This window comes from Diospyros lotus, chromosome 8 (assembly GCF_014633365.1).
Source record: "Diospyros lotus cultivar Yz01 chromosome 8, ASM1463336v1, whole genome shotgun sequence".
Classification (NCBI taxonomy): domain Eukaryota; kingdom Viridiplantae; phylum Streptophyta; class Magnoliopsida; order Ericales; family Ebenaceae; genus Diospyros; species Diospyros lotus.
The window spans coordinates 2,685,359-2,703,113 of NC_068345.1; the positions used below are offsets into that span (position 1 = coordinate 2,685,359).

At 32.9% G+C, this 17,755-nt stretch overlaps 1 protein-coding gene across 5 annotated transcripts; it reads left to right on the top strand.

The window, feature by feature from the left end:
- The first annotated feature begins 11,436 nt into the window (after nucleotides 1-11,436).
- LOC127807906 (serine/arginine-rich splicing factor SC35-like) lies at nucleotides 11,437-17,358 on the top strand. 5 transcript variants are annotated; one of them, XR_008024830.1, is made up of 11 exons: nucleotides 11,437-11,604; nucleotides 11,695-11,773; nucleotides 11,884-11,963; nucleotides 12,080-12,146; nucleotides 12,519-12,590; nucleotides 15,426-15,632; nucleotides 15,708-15,891; nucleotides 15,974-16,135; nucleotides 16,331-16,462; nucleotides 16,568-16,760; nucleotides 16,889-17,358. XR_008024830.1 is itself a non-coding variant. In XM_052346125.1 (8 exons), exons 1-8 carry the CDS (start codon nucleotides 11,529-11,531, stop codon nucleotides 15,977-15,979), a joined length of 771 nt encoding a protein of 256 aa, XP_052202085.1. In that variant the 5' UTR covers nucleotides 11,437-11,528; the 3' UTR covers nucleotides 15,980-16,235. The 5 variants fall into 5 exon arrangements, 1 of the variants encoding a protein (XP_052202085.1); XR_008024828.1 differs by having other exon boundaries at nucleotides 16,568-16,715; nucleotides 16,815-17,358; XR_008024829.1 differs by having other exon boundaries at nucleotides 16,568-16,715.
- The last annotated feature ends 397 nt before the right edge of the window (nucleotides 17,359-17,755 follow it).

The following is a 17,755-nucleotide window of genomic DNA, read 5'->3' on the forward strand; positions in this document are numbered from 1 at the left end:
ATTGTGTATTTGTACAAAGTATGCATTATTCTGCGTGATGCGCAGATTTCTTTTTTTGTAAGATTTGAATTGAGTTTGTGAAAATAAATAGTATACTTTCAATTGGAAAAAGACTTTAATAGACATAAAATAAATTTAGTACAATTATAGTTATGTGTGATTTTTTTTTTTTTTTTAATTAAGGTGTGTTTGATTGCATTACCTAGAATTTAATTCTAGGTAATATTGTCTAGAAAATAAAAACTATCTCACCCCCTTGGAAAATGAATTTCATGAAAAGAAAATTTAAATGCTTGTACCATACATATTTGTCTATAAAAAAGTTAAGAGTGTTTGATTGTTTTTCATAGAAAATGTGTAATAATTACATATTTTTCATGGTAAATGTGTGTAATCAAACACACTCTTAGTTTTTAGTATAATGCAATTGTTGTTTTAGTTATGTATCATTCAATCTTTTCATACATTACGAGAATTCGAGGTTTTAACGACAAAAATATTCCGTCATTAAATTCCAAAAATTCGTCGCTAAATCAATTTAGCGACGAAACATATATGTCACTAAAGTGTTCGTCAATAAATTTTTCTACCGATGGAGCCGTCGCCAATTTATCAACGGATTAGCGATGGAATTTTTTCCTTTGCTAATAATATAATTTTTTTTTTAAATTTAGTGATAAAAATTTCTATTGCTAAAATATATTAAAAAATTAAAAATATATATAAAAATTTATTTTAGCCGTAGAAATTTTCGTTGCTAAATTTAAAAAAATTACATTTAGCAACGGACATTTCCATTACTAAAACATATTAAAAAAATATATACAAAATTTAAAAAAAATTAGCTACAGACATTTCTGTAACTACGAAAATTTCTATACAGAAATTTCTATAGCTAAAACATATTAAATTTTTTTTTAAAAAATAAATAAATAATTAAAAAATTATTTTAGTGACCGAAATTTCCATTACTATGTTATAAAAAATTAAAAAAATATATTTTTAGAGATTGAATGGCATCGCTAATTTTGTAGCTAAAATAAATATATTTTTATTTTTTTAATATAATTAATTATTAAATTAACCTAATAATTAATCTTTTCATATATAGTAAATGGATGTGTATAATTAAGGTGTGACTATTGACATGCCTTTTGTTGGTAAAAGTTGAAATTTAAAGGTTTATTATGTTTGAATGGTGAGAAATTGAAAATAGCATAAACTATGTTTAAATGGTAAGAAATTAAAAATATCACAAACAAAAATAATTAAATACCCTATATTTTTGTTACTCACGATGAGCACTTAGGTTGCAACGACCCATTAGGGGATTTAAGCGTTTTCGGATATTTTATTATGGGCTCAAAATTTTTGCTTTAATTAATTGAGGATTGAATTTTTTTTTTTATTTATGGAATAAAGTGTAAGTGAAAATAAGAATTTGATAACCCATCCAAATGGAATTCAAAAATGTGGAAAAAGTCCAAATGAATTGGACCATTGAGACGTGTTTAGAATTTTAATTATATTATCAATGGGTCTAGCTAGGTTTTATTACTTAATGGCATTTTAATTATATTATGAAGGTTTAAGTTCTTCTTGTTGCGAATTGGCAACTTGTGAATATTTTGTAAGTACGTGCTTATTATTGGGCCTAAGACACCTTAATTTCTTTATACATGTTATAGTAGTATTTCTGTAAATGAAATAAATGTTTATGTGTTAAAGAGATATGTGTTTTGCAGGCTTGCCATCCCTTAATGGAGTCTTCGGCTTCTTAGGAGATAGTGCCGGTCATGGTCGTGGAATTTTGGGTTGTAATAGTATCTTGGTTCTCAGTATCCGATGAAGGAAGGACAACAAGTTTTCCTAGTTTGTTGCAATCAGAATCTCCACGATATACAGCATCCATGAGCCCATAATAAAGTTCACTGTGTAATTTTTTTTTTATTGTTTCTCATCAACCAAAATGTTTCTTCCTCGATAGCCATGTAAGCATCAACAATGAATTGCTGCAAAAATTTACTAGCTTGTAAAAGTGTTTTGCCTTATTTTTCTCTATATTGCAGCCTAAAGAAATAATACTCTCGCATTGACAAAATGTTCTGTTTGTAATACTTGCCTTCTATGCCCTTCAACAGTATTTCTAACCTATATCCATCTTCACCATAAGGAAATAGCAATAGATAGTTCAGTGCCATGAAGCTAGGATGGAGGTCGGAAATCCTTTGTAGTCCCTTACTTCTATGCTTTATTATTATATCAAGCTCAAAATTGTCACCTGAGATCACCAACTATTAGCCCGGCAAGTTCAGAAGTAGTTGGGAGATTGTATTCTTGCCCATCTTATTTCCTTCCACTTTTAAGGCGTAGGCGGATCTTGCATTTTGAATCAGTTTTTAAAAGTCTCTGGCCACGTAAAACGTTTTTGCTAAAACGTTGTGATCATCTAATTAATACCTTTTGCAAGCCATCAACAATTTTTGTATCCATGTCTCTCTTATCTTCATTATTCTTGAGAGATTTGATTCTATTCGATGTTTCGTTTACGGTATCATATATGTAAAGCTTTGTAAACCAAGATTTAATTCGAACTTCCGGCATTAAAGATCCAATTTTGTGTAAGTTTTGTCCATTCAGTCGTAAAACATAAGGGCCTCTACTGCGATTAATCGCAGTGTCAATTTTGTCACCCATTGAGGTGAAAGCAAACATGGCGTTGTATCGTCTTATGTACTGTCGAAAGGTGGCTCCCTTTTTCCCTTGAATTTGAACCTAACAAATAGTTCAATAGTTCTCTTAGTAATGGCAGTTGAATGCTTCCTTCCATACAGCAAATAGAAAACTTCGGGTTAGAAACACTTTTTCTCTTTTGTGTTCTTTCTTCATATCATAAAATAGCACCACAATATTCACATGTACATGCAGGCAGGCCAAAATTCCAAGTTTCAACTTCCAATTCTACAATAATCCACACAAAATATATATTACTGATACTATTAACAGAAAATATATCACAAATGATATTATGTTATATATTGCAAATTATTAAAACTTTATATTAGTTCTAACGTAAATATTCTATTAATGCAACTAATACTTTTTTTTTTTTGAAATTAATTTCCACCTTCTTCTTAAAAATGTAGGTAAAAAATTGAGGGAGTTGCAACTTTGAATTAATGTATGATAGGTGCATGCTATAAAATATTCTTATGAGTGGGAAAAAATTAAAGACATCATTAAAAATTATTTAAAAAGTCAAATTTCTAAAAAAAAAAACAAATGAGTTTTTAACAAGAAAAAAAAAAAAAAAAAAGGTGCAAAACATAGAAGTGGTAAACTGCATTACCTGGATTATTAAGTAAAATTGGTGGTGCATTGTGTAACATAGTTTCTTTCACATTTTGGAGCCTTTTTTTAGGATTATCACTTCTTTGGGACTCCGTGAGTCTTTCCCTATTATTTGCTAAGTATTCTGGATGTGACAATAACGTATTTTTCTTCTGCCTCTTAGAAATCAGTACCATTTTCCTAGCCTTCCTAGCACATCTGAACTTCTCCCTCATAGAGGAATCAATAAAATCCACTTTTCCAATACACTTATGTCCACAACCAATGGTTACAATGCCATTTAAAGTTCTTCTAAATTTCATAGTCATCATCATTTCCTTTCTCCCATTTGCACCAGCGTCAGATTGCTTTCTCAAATAATTGCCCTCGTTTTCTTGTCAAGTTGGCCTTTTTCCTATATTTGAAGTACGATTGTAACGTATTGTTAGTGGGTTTAGAAATTTATAAATATTTTATTCATGAGCATTGAAAATTTTATCTCTATTAAATTTAATTTTAAAAATATTTTTATGTGATAAAATATATATAAGTAAATTATGTGTTTTCATTAATGAAGTGGGCTTTGAAATTGGGTCGAGGCCAAGTGTAAATTTTGTTTTTATTTATGTGAAATGAAGTTGTAAAGTCTATTGGGGCCTAAGATGGAAGTGGGTCATTTTCTTTAATTAGGCCATTGAATTGGGCGTGGACCATGTGTATAAAAGGGGGCAATATAATTAACTAAAAATGAGAAATGTGACAAATGACAAAAATTGGCTTAGATATTTGTTTGTTGTGTGTGTGTAGGTGAAGGCAAGAAGGGGATTTTCATAATTTGGTTTGATAAAAAAAATGATAAGAAATAAGAAATGTGAAATGTTCAAAGATATGTGTTATGTGTGTGTGTTTTATGTGAAAAGGCAAAGGGGTAAAATCAAGGGGAGGGTGGTTGGCAGCCCACTCCTTCCCCCTCACCTCTCCATGCCTTCTTGTTTATTCTCTCATTTCCAATCTCTCTCTCGTGACTCTCTCTCCCTCTTCTTATTTGTTTTTTTTTCCTTCCATTTTTCTTCTTACTTGGAGTTTTAATGAGTAAGGATTCCGGCTTCAACGAAAGGTTTTTCTTCTTTTCTTTCAGTTCAAGCTTCAAAGACAAGTTCCTCTTGCACTTTTTTTATATTGTGCAAGTCTTCCCCTTCTTTTGGTTGAAATGTCAAAATATGTTCTTGTTCTTCACATTCTTATTGTTAAAACTACTTTTGTATTGGTTGTGTGATTTTCTTCATTTTTCCCTCAACTCTTGTGACTTGTCTAAAGTTCTTGCCGGGTCTTGTTGTTGGTCTCGTTGGGCTTGTTCATCTCATATTTTCTTCAAAAAACGGCAACTTGGGGGTTAGGAAATCATCCATGAGGGTTTTTGTGTGTTGTTGCTCGTATTTTTCATTTCTAGGATCATCAAAGTCGACTTCGTAAGGGTAGAAGTCGATTGTTTTGTGTAAAAGTCGACTTTGTAGGTTAAGCTCTCAGTTGTGTAGACTAAGTTGATGTAGAAATCGACTTTCTAATTCCAAAAGTTGACTTTCTATTTCAAACTGCGCACCTTGTACTCTTTAGCCCATAACTTTTTGTCCCGATATTGGAATTGAGATCCCTTTTTTTTTTTTTTTTTTATTGCGACCCTAACTCGATAAGATTCAATTTGGTATAATATTTGAACCATTTGGTCAACTATTGAGCCTTTGGTATTCCTTTAAATGGTATACTTGATTCGTAACTTTCTCATATTCCTAAAATTTCATTCAATCTTTAATTCTGGAAATCGAATACTTCCACCTTAATCTAGTTATCAATATTATCATATAGTTGCCCCTAATTGATGTGATAGAACCTATTTAAATATTGAATTGTGTGAAATAACCAAAAATCTTAATGGACAAAAATTGAGGGTGTGTGAATGTCCCTTGTTATAACATTGCTTGTGGCTTCGTGCATTGCATTGTATTACTATATTGTTTCGCATTATGATGTTGGGTCATGGGTTGCATTCATTGGGGGGTCATGCTTTGTATTTGTTGGGAGCGTGAGCATTGGCATGACATAGTTGGCCTGTGAGTGCTAACTTGTGTATGTTAGGCGAGCATATGTATTAAAACATTCGTGTGTGTGAATTCCTACATGGGCATAGTATGGCCCGATATTTGGTTTATGGGGGTCTTGACATCACGTTAATACTACAAGAGCCATTGCATGAGGGGTATTAAACTTGAGAACCGTGTACTAGCCAAAGGTTGGGAGTACTAGATCGGGTATCGTGTACTAGCTAAAGGCTGGGGGTATTGGACCGGGAACCGTGTACTAGCCAAAGGCTGGGGGTACTGAACCGGGGACACTGGTGTACTAGCCAATTGCTAGTGTCTGCATTTTATGTAGGCCCTAAGAACCCTATGTGTGCATCTATGCATTTATGTTATGGCTATGTATCGTGTTATATAACCCCATGACATGAATTGAATGTTGTTTATGTATATGAGACTGGCGTGTGTTTCTATATACAGCATGATATGCATGATGTTCAGAGAAAGTCCAATCATACCCATTTTTCGTCGTTTCTATACACTTGCCGAGCCTTATGGCTCACCTTGAAAAATGTGTTTTGATAAAAAAAAAAAAAGAAGTAAGAAATGGTATTTCTGTGAGGTTGTTGTTGTCAAACGTAAAAGGCATGAACTTAGTCGATGTCTATATGTCATGTAGCGATTTTCTTTTGGTTCTAAGTTATTCATGCCTTCATATATCGATCTATTGATGATTCCATTTGCCATATACTTGCTAAGCCTTGTGGCTCATTTTGTTTCGTTTGTCATTCCAGAAAAGAGGAAGATAGATATTTGGGATAAGTTCTAGTTAGCTGTGTATAGAGATGTTTCAGCCTCAAGATCTGTAAGTGTAATTTTGAAAGCATGAGTAGAGGGTTTTATTTTGTATTTTAAGTCATAGTGCCCTTTTATTTTGAAAATATATGAGTGGTAAACCCGAGATGATAATGATGTAAATATTTTTTTTTTATGGCTCCTATTGATAAAGAGTAAATATGAAAATGAAAAGAAATTTTTGACAATTTTGAGTATTTTTGCATCTGTATGCATTTTGAATGGACATTTTTCTCGAATTTCTTATGCTAGCGGGAAAATTCGGGAGCTAACAACGACTGTATGACAAAATTTAGCAATACTTATTTCTAAACAAACAAAAAATAGAATGTTTGGTAAAAGTAAATTCAATAAACAATTCTTATCAATTTGGAACAAATATGATTATGCATCTTCAAATACCATATTGAAACGACTGAACACTAATGGGCAATCTGATGCAACTGGAGAGTCTAGAGCTTTTTCGATTTGTAGTATTTGTACACTTATACGGGAACCCACATTTGTTTCCCTAGCATTTGATACATATTCTAGGCATGAGATTAATGCATTGAATTTCTTCTTCTTAGCAACTAATATCAATTTCGTAGCCTTCTTTATCACGCTTGAATTTCTCCTTTGGTAGAAATCTATATATAATCCTTTCTATCAAGGAATGGATATCTAGGACCAATGTAAAAATACTTTTATAATATATTCTCAGTTTCATACCAACGTCCTTACTCTTGAGTGCAAAAGGTAAAATCATTCATCTTAAGAGCCCCTTACACACTGCTTCACACACGTGAGAAAGGTTAATCATGATACACTACAGTGCACCGAATAAGAGACACAATGTATGGTACCCACAAGGAGCCACTCCTACAGAGTGCGATTTTGTTCAACCCCTTTAACGGGGTTGAACATAACCCCTAGCACTTTGGGGTTAAAAGTAATAAAAGGACAGCCCCAAGTGCAAATCAAAATACTACCCCTCTGTTATTTTTAACCCTCAAAGTGCTGGAAGTTATGTTCACCCCGTTAAAGGGGGTGAACAAAATTGCACTCACCCTCACAAAATGGTGAAATTCTTACTTTGTGACTGTCATGACTCGAATCTGCATTCTTAAATACAATTTGTTACCTAAAAATCAACCGTACTACGCCCATGGGGCCATCGTCATCATTTTCTTCTTTGCATTTGCAGCGGCTTCAGCTCGTTTACCCGGATAGCTCTTCATTTTCTTCATGTATACAAACCGTAATCGCATAACACAAATCAATTAGGTTAAATTCTAATTAAATAATTGTCTATGTATTTTTTTTTTTTAAAGAATAACGAAACACAAACATTAGATGGCCCAAGAAGATTGTAGAATAAAAATGAAGGAAAACAATAAAACAAATGAGTTAGGCTAAATTCCAAATGTTGTGGATTTTATGCTGGTGGTATATTTTTATTTTTATATAACCAGGTTATTCACATTAAAAAAAATTGGTGAAAAACTATCAGAAATAAATGGTTGGATCATTATATAGTATTTTCTATTTATCTATATATATAAACTGCTCTATATATGTTGTTCTCTTGCAGCCATGTATCCTTAAATCTTCATGGAAAAAAGTATAATTTTGTTTAACAGAACATATGATTTTTTACAGATTATGTTATCATCTTATGCAAAACGTGAAGGATCAATTTACACCAACTCTTAGAATCCAAATGAGTTATGTCCAGGTTTCTTATATTTGGATCAATACACTGAGCTCTGTCTTGTCTCATAGATGAATAATAAAATATGTTCTAACAAATGATAACATTGTTACTTATATTTGCGTGACTTGAATGACCCCAGGTTTGTTATTCACGTATGGTGGTCTGAGTGAATACAGGTTTATTATTTACATATAGTTATTCTGCACTAAGAAATCAAGAAAATTGGAGAAAAAATTGTTCAAAAGAAACGAAAGAGTTGTGGCAAAAGTCTAGGCTTGAGAATATGTGGGAGGTGATTAAGCAGGTGGTGGTATACTTTGTATAAATCATTCAAATGGTTATAGCAGCTTACTTTAATAATAATAAATATTTATGAATACGAAATATTTATTGGATGTGTAAAGTTTAAGTGGAATAAAAAATTATTAAGTTTAATAATATTATTAGATTAGATTAGATAGATTTAATGTGTGCACCTAACTACATTCAAAGGATGTACATATAGTTAATTAATAAAATAATAGTGATTAAATTACAAATAATTTAAAAATCTATAAATCACCATAAAATTAGAAAAATCTAATACTAATTTAGGAAAAATCTATAATATTCACTTATTACTATAAAATTAGAAAAGTGAAATATTCATCAAGATGTTAGAATCAGCCTTAATATATATAGAGAGATAGATATATAGATTACAAAATCATGGGAAATTTTAGTTTTCTGTTATAAATATAAGGCAAAGTTGCTTCCATCTTTATAATTATTAATGGTCTTTCTTTCCATGTTATGTTGTTTGATTGATAACGAAAAGTTTTTTCGTAAAGAAAAAAATTATTTTTAAATAATTTTATCATATTTTATTTTATATTTCAGGAAGTGTCAAATTGATTAAACTTTTTCAAATATAAAGAGGCTTGCATTAGCCAACCATCAATTTTTTTTTTAATGGTATCAAGAATTAATGATTGGTTACTATATATGACTTTGTTTATAGAAGGGTCAAATTGTTTATGCTGATGCACTGTTCTAAGAGTAGAAATGCCTCTTCTTGAACCAGATATTATGGTGTTCTCCTCCCAAGATACAACAAACTCCTTTCATCCCGTATGTTCTAAGAAAATATATATAAATTATATAATTGTAGCTAATTATCAAAAAGAAAAGAAGAAAAAAAATTATTTTCTTTCTTCTAATGTTGCACGACTACCAAGGCTTGAACTGAGAGAGAAAAAAAAAGTAAAAGTGAGATTAAAAAGTCGAATATATCTTTTTTTTTCACCACATTTTCAAGTGTTCACATATATTGAATTCTACCAAGATTTGAAGTGGAAGAGATATAGTACTTATTGAACAAGCAAAGTTGACAGTGTTTTGTTGTAGATAAATAATTTATTGTGATTTTTAATTAAGGGATTTTGCTATGTTTAGTTGTTCTTGATTAATCTAAAGCATCCTTAGTGTTTTGCAATCATTTGGTTAATAGTGTTCTAATGTTTGTTTGTTATGATTTTTTTAATCTAAACCATATATAATCTTTTTGCAAATGGCTAGAGCCAAGTAGAAAGAACAATATACTTGATAAGCATTATCATTAGACTATAATGGTTCGTTTGCTATCCAAATTAAATACTAACGAGATAAAGTTAATCATGGGATAAAAGAGTGATAAAATTAAATAATATTGTTTCAAGTTTAGGTAGTGTTTGTTAAAATAAATAAAATAATATTGTATCAAAATAATATTAAAATATTTTTTAAACCAAGATATAGAATGATTAAGATAAGTTTGGAAAGTATCATAAAATTTTTATTAAATTATTTATTAAATTTTTTGAAATACGTACATTGGAAGACATGTTATATTTTTTATTATCTGTAAGGTATAAAATATGTTTATTTGGAAGCGGAGAGATAAACATATCTGAAAAATGTCAGATAAAAAGTTATGTGACTTATTTTTCAAGAGTTATCAGATAAGTTTAATAAATACATTAAAAAGGACAAAAGTTTTAAATGCGTTCCATATTTTATCTTTTTCGATCTATATCTTGATTAACAACTACTACATTAATAAAAAAGGTATAACCTAGAGTGTTATGCCAACCCCGTATTTGGTATGTTAAATTAACGTAAATTAATTATCAAAAAAATAATTTGCCCCTTTAATCAAATAGATTCTAATTATTATACAAATATATATCTTTTGGTTGTGAATAATAATATTTTTAGATTACATAAAAGATATTTTAATTACAAATAGTATATCCAAGTAATATATCAAAATTTTTAAAAACAATTATTTTAAATGAGATAAAAAAATAAAAATAATTTGAGAAAGGAGAGAATTGTTAGATTTGTTTATATTATCAAGGTAAAAAAATGTCCATACAATCCAAATGCTTAATCCCATCAAGGCATTATGGAATTCAATTATATATTTTTATTTTTTTCTCTTTCTTTTTCTATCTATATATGGTCACCGTATATGCATGGATTCCATCAAACTCATATCATCTAGGTTTGAACTAGATTGTTGGTAAGTTTTTATTTTTTTTCCTATTTCCTATTTCTTTTTTTTTTCTAGCTTTTGGATTTATCGTACGTTGGCATGAAAACTACTATATTCATCTTTAGGTGACTATGATCTCAGTGTGTTCTATGCTAACATGGATTATTTTGTTATTTTATTTTTATTTTTATTTTTCAATTAAATAAAAAATAAGAGAACGTGAAAATAAATTAATTATTTTACCTCTTTATTTAATAGTAGAGGTGGTTATTCTTATTTATCAAACTATCAAAGATATTTTGCAATTTCACCAATTTTCAAAGGTATTCTTTCCAATTTACTTTTATGTTTTTTATTTTATATAATTTTTTATTTCTAAGAATATGAAAAATTCAAAATTTATTGGAATATACCTAGTGTTTGGGGTTAGGGCTTTTCAAACATTGCTTTATATAAAAGTTTATATGGATAATATATCGAGATTGAAATGCTAGATTTTGCACGAAAGACAAAATAGATATGCGAAAAAACAAAAGAGAGCCATTAAAAAAGAATAAGTTTTGTCTTACTTTAGCCAAAATAAAAATAACATAAGAAAACCGTTTTAATCTATTTATATAGTTTTCAAAAAGATCTTATTATTCAATTTGAAAATTGAATCAATACAAAATCTTTTAAAGGAGTTTGACTTATGCCTAAACCATATAGTCGTTCTGCCCATTCCATTAGACCTAAATGGAATTTCTTAAAACAAAATGCTTTTCAAATGTATTCTAATAAATTCAAAATTTTCTTTTTTATTCTTGAATCCAATATGTTATCTATTCCGCAGTGACATTTTTCCAAATTGAAAGGGCTAAACTAGAATTTTGTCCACTTAAAAAGACGGTGACAAGGGGCAAAACTGGAAATCTGTTAATTAACTTAAGGGCAAAGGAAGAGCATTCCTTATAACAAGATATATCCCCAACTTGAGTTCCTATTTCTCAACCCTAGCCCAAACCCTAGCCGGCCCTCTGTCTCTCTCTCGCTCGCTGAGAGGAAGAATCTGGAGAAGATGTCGCACTTCGGAAGATCTGGTCCTCCAGACATCAGAGACACCTATTCGCTCCTCGTTCTCAACATCACTTTCCGTAATATCCTTCAGAACCTTTAGTTTCATTTTGCGTTGATTGTTTTCTCGATTTTTCTAGTGTCTGAATTTCTTTTGTTTTCATGAATAGGAACCACTGCAGATGATTTGTTCCCCCTCTTCGAGAAGTATGGCAAGGTGGTCGATGTCTTCATCCCGAGAGACCGGAGGTTTAATTTTCTCTCGCTCGAACGCGTATTTAAATGTTTGCACAATTTTTTTAATGAGTTTGTTGCACTTGTCCTGAAGAGTTGGCTATCGTGTGATGCATTAAATTTAGGACTGGTGATTCGCGTGGTTTTGCGTTTGTTCGGTACAAGTATGCCGACGAAGCTCAGAAGGCGGTCGAAAAGCTAGATGGTGAGTTCTCGACTTGTAATTCGGAGTCTGAAAACATTGCTATCCCCTTTTGTAACCGGAAGTACTCGTTTGGTAAGTTCTGAAGTTGTGAAGTGGCGTTTATATTACTTTGTCAGGGAGAGTTGTTGATGGCAGAGAGATAATGGTTCAATTTGCTAAGTATGGACCTAATGCTGAACGAATGTGAGTATCCTATTCTGCTGTGTTGTTTTATTTCTTGATTGAAATCGTGGAATTGTTTTGTTTTTACTTGATTTTTGGGACATGGTTCTAGTTGCTAAACATTTTGCACTAATCCATTAATATGTATTTTAATTTGGCAAGGATCATGTTGTAGTGGATTTATTGATTTCATTAACAGCCTACTCAGCATGGGATTGATTCTTATCCTATGTGCTATTTTTTCTGGCGTGTATGTTTATGTTTTTTGTGATATGGAAGATTCTCATTAGCATCCTCTAGCCCAATATTAAATGTTTCTGGAATTTTAGTTTTTGCTTGACTATTTTTTTCTTGTTGCAACTGTTTGACCAACTTCCACGGCTTTGTTTTCAGTCATAAAGGGAGAATACTAGAGCCCGTATCAAGGTCAAAAGGTAGGTCAAGAAGCCGGAGTCCTCGACCAAGGTATGGAAAATTTTGCTTTCATCACTTATTTTCTATTGGGGGTCTAGATCCCATCCCAGTGGTCCAACACTGCTGTAACTACTTAGTATTGATTTATCCATACTGCTGAGTATTATAGATGACTACTACACCAAAAGTAGCCATCATCTGAACATTTCTAGCATGGTCTTGGCCCTCCATAATTATTCCATGGATATCTCATAGTACGGTGGGAAAAGCCTACATAATAGTTTACAGCACAATTATAGCTGTCAAAAAGTATCTCGTACTGAGAGAGATTGGTTCTCAGATAGATGTCAGGGTTGCAGTACCACCCCTGCAACTGTGAATTGAGTTGAACGTCCCAATTTATGGGTTGAAAATGACCTGGGTCACTCTGGATTGCAAACTAAACTTTGCTGAAAGTGGCGATCCAGAGTTTCAGCTTGACTTTTGAAAGGTTTTAGGTTGATTTGTCATTGTAGAATCTTTTCTTTTCTTTTCTTTTTTTTTCCGGGTCAATATGGAAGCATATTCACATAGATTGGAGAGAGGCAAACTTGTGGGTGGTGGCTGGAGGTTTGTCGGACACTTCCTGTGCTGGCAACTGTTTGCTTTTGACCTCATGCGCTGGTAAACAAGTTGCATGTGCGGGCACATGTGCAGTACCTCCGGCTACTTGTTTTCACAGACAGTGTCGTTGGAGGCAGGCAACTACCTTCGGCGACTATTCTGTAATTCTTGCAATTTCTGTTTTTGTTTAATGATTCTTCTCTGTCACTGGTTTCCTGTTCACTTTCTTTTCCAATTCTTGCTTTAATAGGTAAAAGATTTGCTTCATGACACAACACGGAAATTTCAAATTGCATTTATTAGTTGCAAAAGAGAACCAAAAGAAAGTGAATAGGGAACAAATAACTGCTATTATCTTGAAGCAATTTTTTTGTAATTACCTATTATAGCAAGAATTGAGAACTTCTGTAATTTTTGCTATTATAATAAGCAAGTTTTTTTCAATTACATTAATGAGTTGTTACTGTGGACAAGTTTTGAGCAACTCTTTTGCTAAAAAATGTTAATTTTAGTGCAATTAATTAAAAAAAAATTATGATAGCATACAAAAAGAACTCGATGACCACAACACAAACATTGAGGACAAAGATCACAAGGATAATTTTAGAACATCAATAGAAGTATCAACTTTTATTAAGAAACGGCATATATAATTTGGTTGGTATAAATTTAGTACACCCATGTAAATGTTCAAAACATACCACGACCCCAAGTAGACTATTGATTAAGCCTATCCTTTCGTGTTGTCCATCATAATGAGATATTTAGGTACCTTGTCCCCAACCCCATAGCACTGCCCCTAGTGTACTGTGATCCTGATAGGTATGTAGGGAAGAGTGATTCCTCTTTTTTCCGATCTTAATTTCATTAGTGTTGGATATTTCAGTTTTGTCATCTTTATCTTTATGCAGTGAAGTTCCACTGGGAAAACATTGAACTTGGAGTGTTTAAGTCTTTATCTCCCTGAAAGTTGTGAAGAACTTGTAATACGGGTGCTTCCAGCACGTGTCGGATACACTTGAATTATATTTTTTTGCATGTACCAGGATTCAAATTGAAGATGGACAACACATTTGTTGTGAAAAAAAGCACCTATTACTGCAAGTAGCCTTGTAACCCTGGTTTTGGTCTCAGTTCACAGCCCACCCTTCCTCATCTAGGTTTCTATTGCTGTCTTAACAAATGTCCCCATTCCCACTTGATTGCCCCATCAAGGGAGGGCACATAGTTTTTTTTTTTTATTCCTAAATTGCTTTTTCTCTATATCTAGTCAACAAGAAAATTGAAAATTGGCTTCCCCTTTTCAATTTCTATTTTGGTGTTCTCTAGATAATGTGCTTGTCTGACATTGCTGTAATTTTTTTGCTGTTGTGAGAATCACCTGTATGAAAGTGCTTTTATAAGCATTAATTTCAAGGTAAAGCAATTTAGGATTAAAAAAAACTAAGACATGCCAAATGCTGTGTTTGACACTTGTTTCAGATTGTCCTACTTGTATCTATACCAGTAAGTTTAGGATACAAGTACCTAGCTGGCAATCTTTACATCGGACCATTGCTCCTGCCATTACCAACATTGTCCCTTCCATGGAGCAGCGCATCAGAAATCTGTAATGTCTGAAGTTTCTTAAATTGTGATAGGCATAGGTCCTTGGGGATTGAATTGGAGTTTTCTATTCCACAATGATGATTTCAGGCTATAAAATTTGGACCTGTGAGGGGTAAATGGAGCTTCTCTGAGTAATATATCATCATAGCTTCATTGAATAAAGACACAGGACTTAATTGGACCTTCAGGGGGCTTGTGGGCTGGTGGAAAAGGTGACAGTGGGTGACTATTGTAATGTCCAAAGGAAATTATTTATGTATCAATATGAAATTGACTTGGGAATTTGGTTGGGTTTTACAATGATGGTAGAGAATATACATAGTGAGATCAGTTACGAGTGCTGAAATGGAAATATTTGAAATGAGAAGAACCAGACGTGAAAATTAGAATGGATATGTTGATTCATTTGATTTGTTAAACCTTATTGGCAATTTGAGTTTACTGTGAACTTTACAGTTTTAAAATGTATGATTTGTTGAAGTTAAAAGGGGTTTGATGTACTTTTGCTATTACTATGCAGGGTGAATGGTACCTCATTTTCTAATCTATTTGCTATTCTGTTATATGCATTTCTTTTTTGGATATTTTTAATAACATATACTGGAGTATTTTATACATTTACATGATACAATCATGTTTTTATATCATATGTCTTTTTCTTTGAGATCCTTTCAGGTATAGGGATGAATACAAAGACAAAGATTACAGGAGGAGAAGTCGCAGCAGAAGTAGGGGTAAGTATGACCGTGACCGGCAGCGTGGAAGGGAAAGAGATTATCGTCATCGGAGTAGGAGCCGCAGTGTAAGTCCTGATTATCGCAAAGACCGTGGGAGAGCGAGGTATGATGATGAGAGGCGCAGTCCAAGTCGGTCTTATGGAAGGTATCTTGTTTCTCATATTGCTTTGATGCTGTGTTTTTAAGAGCTATTGTCTGATGCCTTGTGTGTACTCTGAAGTGCCTCCCCTGCTCGTCGTAGCCCCAGTCCTCAGAGGAGCCCCTCTCCACGTAGGACACCTCCATCTAGGAATCGGAGTCCTGATTCTCGCAATGGTGAAGAACGTTCACATAGTCCCAAAGATATTTCGCCGCAAGGCAGACCTGCTGATTCCCGGAGCCCCTCTCCACGTTCTGATGCTGATGTGAGTAATAAATCTCCCTAATATGGTCAAGTACATCCAGAAGTTTGTTACTTAACTGGTAATTGCAATTTCTGTGTTGTAGGAGTAAAGGAGCAGACATATGATATGGTGGATCCTCAGCTAGAGTTCCTGCTCATCGTACTGTGTTTAGTTGCAACTGTTCTGGAGAGAATATCTTGGGATTTTGACTGTTATTATAAAGTTATTGGATGCTAGAACTGATTTCCCCTGGCTGATCTTTAAGGTTGTTTGCTTTGATGTTGTACTTGATGCCTGCTTAACTTTGATGATACTATTGCACTATCTTTATGGGGTAACTGTGTGATATTGCTTTGCTCTTGCCATCTCATTTTGTATGCTTGCTGGTAGAATCAACTCAGATAACATTTTTTTCCTTGTGATGGACCATGTACTGGCTGTCTATATTGTGTTCGAGAAGAGTGAATGTGGATTACTGGGCGATGATGTAGCAGCTGTTGATGCTGTCTTTACTTTGCGGTTGGTTGATATCATTTTTTGCGGTTGCAAAGTACAATGTGTTTATGAATTTTCTGTGATGCTGTCATCGGTGGTAAGGGTTAAACTTGCATGCTATTAAAGCCTCATTGGGATTTTGACTTTTGACTTGGACTGTCGCTTCTTATTTTTGCTGACTTGCAAATTTTGGGTCCGGAAGGCAGTTGTAGTAGCTGTTATGGCTTACAAGATGGTTGCTGTTCACATGCCTTAACATGTAGCTGATGCAGCTAAACTGCTGGACCGGATAGACTGTATTGCCGATCATAATATTATAACCTTTGCTTGGCGGGATATTGTACCATAAGGTTGGACATGACTGAAATGGTTGGATATTATTATTTTGTTGTTTGGTTAGTCCCCACAACATTCAGACTTGGCTGTTAATTATTACCCTATTACTGTAGGATGTGTGAAATACAATTTGGCACATGCAACAGTCTTATGCTCTTAAGCTGATGCTAGTTGCATATTGTTACAGCACGTGAGGTCGTGATTGTAGATATGAAGTGATAGCCGATCCCTCATACATCGGTTGTTGCTGCACCTCTTGCTGATAACTGTTGAACCTGGTCTTACTATTTTTCGTGTTGATAAGTGATGCTTGATAATGGTAGCTGTGGTGCAGCTGGCTGCAGTAGCTGTTCATTGTTTCATTTGCTTCCAGCACGTGCTGCAGATCCTGATTTTTTATGTTTTCTGTCTCAAATAGTCATTTGCATTGCTCTGAAAAGGTATTTTTTTTTCCAGTTGCATCCATTTCTTTGTCCTTCCTGTTGCCATATAACTTTTGAGCTTCATGTAGATTTTGATGCCTCTGGTCAATTTACACTTGGATTTTTCTAGTACCTTATATCATATGCAATTTGTAGTGATTATTTGTTACTGGAAATTTCAATCGAGTTTGCATTAATGGTAATCCATCCAATAGTATTCGGTATGTTTCAATTCCATCAGCGAAATAAGCACTGTTTATTCTTTCACTGGAGTTCGCTTTAACATATGCAGGCATTGCTTGATTTGCTTTTATAGGCCAATTACTTGAATCCTTCTCTCTTTACTTTGCTTTCCCTCTAACGTGTTTGCACAAAATTTTAAGGTAGGTTATTGACTATAATTTCTTGTTGGATTGTCTTTGTGCTGAATCTACAACTTGTATCTCTGAACTTCTTATCATTCGGGGAAATAAAGACTATTTATTTGCTGCATCGTGAATTCTGTTCCTGTTTATGCTTAAATCTCATGGTATTATTGATCTTTGGACTGCTCCAACTCTCCGCTTGACAAAAAAGATTTAGCAAGGCCTTTCTCAAATTGAGAAGTAAAACCTAATCTTGTCTGTTTACAT

What these genes read in the sequence shown, in the direction of transcription:
- LOC127807906 (XM_052346125.1), top strand. Translation starts at nt 11,529, where the DNA reads ATGTCGCACTTCGGAAGATCTGGTCCTCCAGACATCAGAGACACCTAT. An exon ending in CGTTCTCAACATCACTTTCC is followed by an intron (nt 11,605 to 11,694) that starts GTAATATCCTTC and finishes TTTCATGAATAG; the next exon opens with GAACCACTGCAGATGATTTG. An exon ending in GGCGGTCGAAAAGCTAGATG is followed by an intron (nt 11,964 to 12,079) that starts GTGAGTTCTCGA and finishes TTACTTTGTCAG; the next exon opens with GGAGAGTTGTTGATGGCAGA.